Consider the following 5,449-nt stretch of genomic DNA (forward strand, 5'->3'; position numbering starts at 1 on the left):
GTTGGACGCAAGGTTATCTCCCCAATTGAGGAAGGCGGAACTAAGTTTCTTTCCATGGTGGAGGAGGTTGGACGCAAGGCTCTCTCCATAAGGGATGAGAGCGGAGCCGAGGTTTTTCTCGATGGTGGTCATACATTATTGTGATAATACATCATTGATTAGTATATTATGTAATATATTTTTATTCAAAATGTTTTTTGAGCCAACAATTTTAGTAAATAAAATACTATACAGAAGTGAAAATAAAATATTGTAGTTGGCTTAATGTGTTCATATTCACATTTTCTAGGTAGTGATAAAGAATTTATTTGTAACATAGAGTATATTTAGATGTAAAAAATACACTTTTAATAGTAACATACATAAAAGATTTGTAAATGGATATAAATCAATGTATTATAACGAAATAAATTTTATTAGTAACATACAACAAATTCTAATATATTTTTATTAAATTAAATTTAATTTATAAAATTTTAAACCCGCACATCGGACGGATCCTCATCTAGTCTTAATATAAAGATCTTTTTTTTTCTTTTCATTTATTAATATTTGAACTTTTTGGGTTTAACATATTATAAATTTGCCTTTATGTGTTTACATAAGTATTTTATCCTATATTTATCTTGATTTTACATTTTTTTTTGAATATGAATATCCATAAATATTTTGTTTATACAAATTTAATAGAAACATTAATACTTTTATCTTTTTACAAATTATTAAAAACTTTAAAGTTGGCAAATTGATTGTCTCGAAAAAACTTCTCAACACATTAGACATGTTATATCACAATTTGTGAATCGTGATTCTCTGCTACATAAAATATTTCAATTTTGTAGATCTTGGAATCTACTTTTCTAAAACTTTTGGGAAATTGATTATGGTGAATACACTTTGATATATTTGTTGAACTTGCTAATCAAGTGTTATATATGTGTACATAAGGGTGTGTACTGAATCCCTTATGCATCATCACAATTCTCTCTAGCTTGCTCTTATTCTTATTAGTAAAAAGTATTAAAAAAACTAACTTTGTTACTAAGTTTTTTTCTTTCTTAACATGGAAACTTTATTTAAGGAGATAAACTCCAAAGCTAATAAAGCAAGGACGAATGTGGACAATTTTTATACAGCTTACATGAAAGCCACTAACTCGGATTTGGCAGATGAAGCATTCTTAACCGTTACTAATCCGATCATCTCACATATGGGGAATATCATCAATACAACAAAACACATTGCATATTGCTTACAAGTTCTACGGAACACAAATTCAGACCTAAATTTTCTTCAAAATCTTAATGCGATCGACAAGATGGCGGTTGATGTTTGGGGAAAATCAAAAGTTGCGTTGGATGTAATGCGGAAAGCGATTGTTGATGCAAAGGAAAGAAAAAAAGCAAGAGATGAAGCGCAAAAACTAGCAAGAGATGAAGAAGTAAGGAAGATAGCAAGGAACGAACCAAGAGAGAGCAATTTACACTACTATCGTTATCGTAGTTAAGTTAATATGCATACGAGTATTTAGCAAAGCAAAGCAAAGCATGATATATGTTCCCAGTGTTAGCTTCAAAACTAAAAACATATGATATTTTTTTTTTTTAAGAAAGAAATACATATTAAAAACCCCCATTAAAGACATCATAATATATGAAAAATGATTATATATTTTATGTTGAAGAATTGTTCTTCAAACAAACACCAAACGAAACCGAAATACATCAAACCAAATCGAAACAGAAATGCATCAAACCGAAACAAAGAAGAAGAAATACATTAAGCTAAACAAAATCAGACCGAATCATAAAACCGATCGAACCGGAACAAAACAGTTAACCAGATTGGTGACCCTTCCCTGAAGCCTAAAAAACGACACGCCGTCGTTTTCGTCTCTCTTCACTCGCCGGAGAGAGAGAGAAGAAGAAGAAGAAAAGACGACGGAGAGAAATGGCGGAGGAGCAGAATAAGAAGCCATGCCGATTCTGGATTTGGGCCTCAGCTTCCGTAGTTTTCCGATTAATCTTGATCTCCTTCCCGGGAAATCTCAATCTCTCTTCACGTCCGGAGGTCTCTACTCCTCTCACCAGCATTCGCCGCCGTATTAACTCTTTCTCTCTCCCTCATTATCTCTCTAAGATTTCGAATTCAGCTCACATTTCTTCGTTTTGTGCGTGAAAATTTTAGTTGCTGAAGGTTATTGGTTGAAGCAGGCATCGATGTCACCATACGCAGGTCTATCTTTAAGATTTGATCCTCTGTAATTTTGGATTCTAAAAGCTATTGGAAGCTGAGATTTTTTTTACTTGTGATTTGAGCAGGATCAATGTATCATGGCTCACCATTGCTGCTCTCGATTCTTGGACCTCTCACGGTTCAGAGGTAGTGACTGTAATCGATTTTCGATATTAATTTGTATGGATTTGTTGAGCTTGAACCATATCAAGACATGATTTTTTGTTCCTTTTGAGGTTAGTTGGATAACAAGTTTGGGTTTTTGCAGTATTAAAGGGCAACCAAGTCATCTCCTGTGCAGGTACTTTGCGATGTCCCTTCAACTCTGTGATCACATGTTGCTTCTTGGTTCTTAGATTTGAGCTAGTTCAAAATATTGGGTAGGATTAGATTGTGAGTGTAATAGATCTTGATAAGCTGTTTCGCTAAGGGGAGAAGAGATGTGAATATGGAAACGAGATGATCAAGAACTTAAAAAAGTCATGTCTTTGATAGTTGGTACCAACATTTTCTTGGATACAGCTTGGTCTTTGTTATTGCAGATATATTAAGTGCAATGCTTCTTCGAGGTATTGGTCAGAAACTCCAGATGGCTTATGGATTGAATGCGAGGCTACTTGGCTTTCTTAAGTCATCAAGGGATAAAGGTAAAGTTTAGTCTTTTTTATAGTCTTAGACTCTTTCTGCGCATTGAGATTGAAGTAGAGAGTAATTCTCTTCTCTTTTTACCGTAACTATTTACTTGAAGACAAAGATTGATCTCTCCCTTTTCGTTGTCTTCTCAGTGATCCTACCTTGTGGTGATATTGCTGCTCTTGTGTATTTGTGGAATCCATTCACGATAGTTTCTTGTGTGGGTTTATCAACTTCTCCAATTGAAAACCTGGCCGTCGTACTGGCGCTTTTTGGAGCAGTTACTCGTAAGAAGATGATGATATTTGCATATTGATATTTCAATCGTTTCTTGACATTCTATAACCGATGTTTTCTACCTACGCAGGACGAGTTCCTCTGGCTGCATTTGGCTTCGTCATGGCCACACATTTATCTCTTTACCCTGCAACTCTTGCAATACCGGTATTTATCATTTCTTGTTTTATTTATTTCACGGTTCTCAAATTAAACAGATTATAATTGCTCTTGTGTATTTCGCACAGATAATTATTATATTGGGATATGGTTTGGATGCTCCTCCTATAAAATTGTTCCTTCAGACCAGAAGTGTGGAAAATGAGAAGAGTTCAACCTCTACTGTTTCTAAGCAAGCCAAGTCGAAACAAACTACACACCTTCCGTTCTTATGGAAAACAGTTGCGCACTTCTTGTTCTGGGTACTTCTGTGGTCGCTTTATGTACTGGTTTTATGCGCCTTATCACTGAATAAATATGGTGGGCTTGAGGAAATGTTCAAGAGGTACCCCCTAACATTGAAATTTAATGCATACCGCGCTATATAATTAGTTTCTGTTAGCCATATATAGAACAAAGAAAAGTATTCTCTATAAGTTAGATACCAGTTTATATACTTATTATTCAAGAACTTGCAACATAATCGTTAAGCATTTTGACGTTTGTGTATCTTTGCCACCTGCTATAGGACGTATGGCTTCATTCTCAGTATTGAAGATCTTTCACCAAATATTGGAGTCTTTTGGTAAGTATCATAAAGCCATATCATCAGTGGTGGATAAAAAATCCCTTCTAATACATTATTCGTTTTAAATCTCACTTTCAGGTACTTCTTTGCAGAAGTCTTCGACTTCTTCAGAAACTTTTTCCTGATAGTTTTCCACGTAAATGTTCTGTTTATGTTACTCCCCTTAGTCATACGGTTGAAACATCGGCCCTGCTTCCTGGCTTTCGTATACTTAGCGATCTCCTCGATTCTTAAATCTTACCCTTCAGTAAGTACTTGATTTCCCTTTTAACTAGATATTGTGTTTTTGTTTTTTTGGAGGAATTGTACTAAAGAATGTTAACAATGAGTGAGTTAAATCATTTGACTGAACCTCCTAGGTTGGAGATTCCGCTTTATACTTGAGCTTATGGGCATTGTTTGTCAATGAGTTAATAGGTAAAAGCAAATACTTCATAATCTATTTCGCATTGTTTAGCTTTTGCTTTGCATATAAACTCTGTCTTTTGTTTTGCATAGATATGAAGTTCTCGTTCTTCCTCTTCTGTGGATATCTTGGGATTTCTCTCCTCAGCCCTGTGATGCACAATCTCTGGATATGGCGGGTAAGCTCAACTCAAATCTATAGCCCAACTCTTCACATCAGTTGGAAGAAAATGTTCCAAAGATCATAACTACTTTTGATTTTTCATTACAGGGTACAGGAAACGCAAATTTCTACTTTGGAAATGCTATTGGCTATGCGTGCTTTCAGGTAAAATATAAGCCTAAATCCATTATTTTATTCAGTAATTGGAGTTTAGATTCATGGAGTGCACAATTAGATAGCAACCAGTAGATAATGAGATTATCAGATTTTTTTTTAATATAAATGATGTAGCTTATGGGTTTCTGTGGGGTTTTACAGATCGTTTTTGTGGTTGAGAGCGTAAGCGCAATGCTAAACCATGACAGGGCGCTGAGAAGATCTAGCTCGAACCATGGAGAAGTCAAGAGCTAAGCCATTAGAGGTCATTGCGCCACTTTTCTATTACACGTAAAGAGAAGAGTTTTTGGTCTTTCGCTTAACGTTAGCCTCATGTGATTGTTGTGAGTCGCTGCTTTTCTTTGTTTGAGAGCATCATATAAATGACTAATCTCCAGTGCCTTGCGCTTAAAGTAACTATTAATTTGCACTTTGTACCGAGACAACAAGTCTGAGAAGTGTCGGTCTGAATAAATTAATATGCACCATACATTTGTAAAATGTGTGTTACGGAAGAAAAAAAATGTAATTTTAGAGGGGTCGCTGAGAAAAGTAGGGGTGGACAATCAGGTTTATTGTTTGGTTTCGGTTTGATTTCTTCGGTTTCACATAAATTAAAACCATACGGAACTGTTTGTAATCCAGTTTAGTTTCATAAAAATTGAAACTATACTCAGACTACCATTTTTGTTAGGGTATGCAATTCGGTTTACTATTTGGTATGCATTTTTTTTTTAAATGACAACAATGCAACAGTTAGGGATGGGCTTTTCAGTTTAAGGTTTGGTTTCACTAGTTTTTTTTGAGGTTTTTTTTTGGGGGTTTTATACGAT

At 34.9% G+C, this 5,449-nt stretch overlaps 2 protein-coding genes across 3 annotated transcripts; both read left to right on the forward strand.

Annotated features, from left to right (window-relative positions):
- On the forward strand, window positions 983-1,545 carry LOC104752976. Its single transcript, XM_010475238.1, has one exon. It carries the CDS (start codon window positions 1,064-1,066, stop codon window positions 1,505-1,507), a length of 444 nt encoding a protein of 147 aa, XP_010473540.1. The 5' UTR covers window positions 983-1,063; the 3' UTR covers window positions 1,508-1,545.
- LOC104752977 (phosphatidylinositol glycan anchor biosynthesis class U protein) lies at window positions 1,862-5,152 on the forward strand. 2 transcript variants are annotated; one of them, XM_010475239.2, is made up of 14 exons: window positions 1,862-2,101; window positions 2,188-2,235; window positions 2,322-2,382; window positions 2,504-2,536; window positions 2,758-2,882; window positions 3,021-3,155; window positions 3,236-3,312; window positions 3,393-3,649; window positions 3,833-3,889; window positions 3,971-4,139; window positions 4,252-4,309; window positions 4,391-4,476; window positions 4,569-4,625; window positions 4,779-5,152. In XM_010475239.2, exons 1-14 carry the CDS (start codon window positions 1,951-1,953, stop codon window positions 4,869-4,871), a joined length of 1,407 nt encoding a protein of 468 aa, XP_010473541.1. In that variant the 5' UTR covers window positions 1,862-1,950; the 3' UTR covers window positions 4,872-5,152. The 2 variants fall into 2 exon arrangements, with proteins under 2 accessions (XP_010473541.1, XP_010473542.1); XM_010475240.2 differs by lacking the exons at window positions 1,862-2,101; window positions 2,188-2,235 and having other exon boundaries at window positions 2,325-2,382; window positions 2,778-2,882.

Source organism: Camelina sativa, chromosome 16 (assembly GCF_000633955.1).
Source record: "Camelina sativa cultivar DH55 chromosome 16, Cs, whole genome shotgun sequence".
In the NCBI taxonomy this organism is placed as follows: domain Eukaryota; kingdom Viridiplantae; phylum Streptophyta; class Magnoliopsida; order Brassicales; family Brassicaceae; genus Camelina; species Camelina sativa.

Coding starts and splice junctions, on each gene's coding strand:
- LOC104752976 (XM_010475238.1), top strand. CDS start 1,064: ATGGAAACTTTATTTAAGGAGATAAACTCCAAAGCTAATAAAGCAAGG.
- LOC104752977 (XM_010475239.2), top strand. CDS start 1,951: ATGGCGGAGGAGCAGAATAAGAAGCCATGCCGATTCTGGATTTGGGCC. Junction 3,313..3,392: donor CTGCAACTCTTGCAATACCG/GTATTTATCATT, acceptor TATTTCGCACAG/ATAATTATTATATTGGGATA. Junction 3,650..3,832: donor CTTGAGGAAATGTTCAAGAG/GTACCCCCTAAC, acceptor CACCTGCTATAG/GACGTATGGCTTCATTCTCA.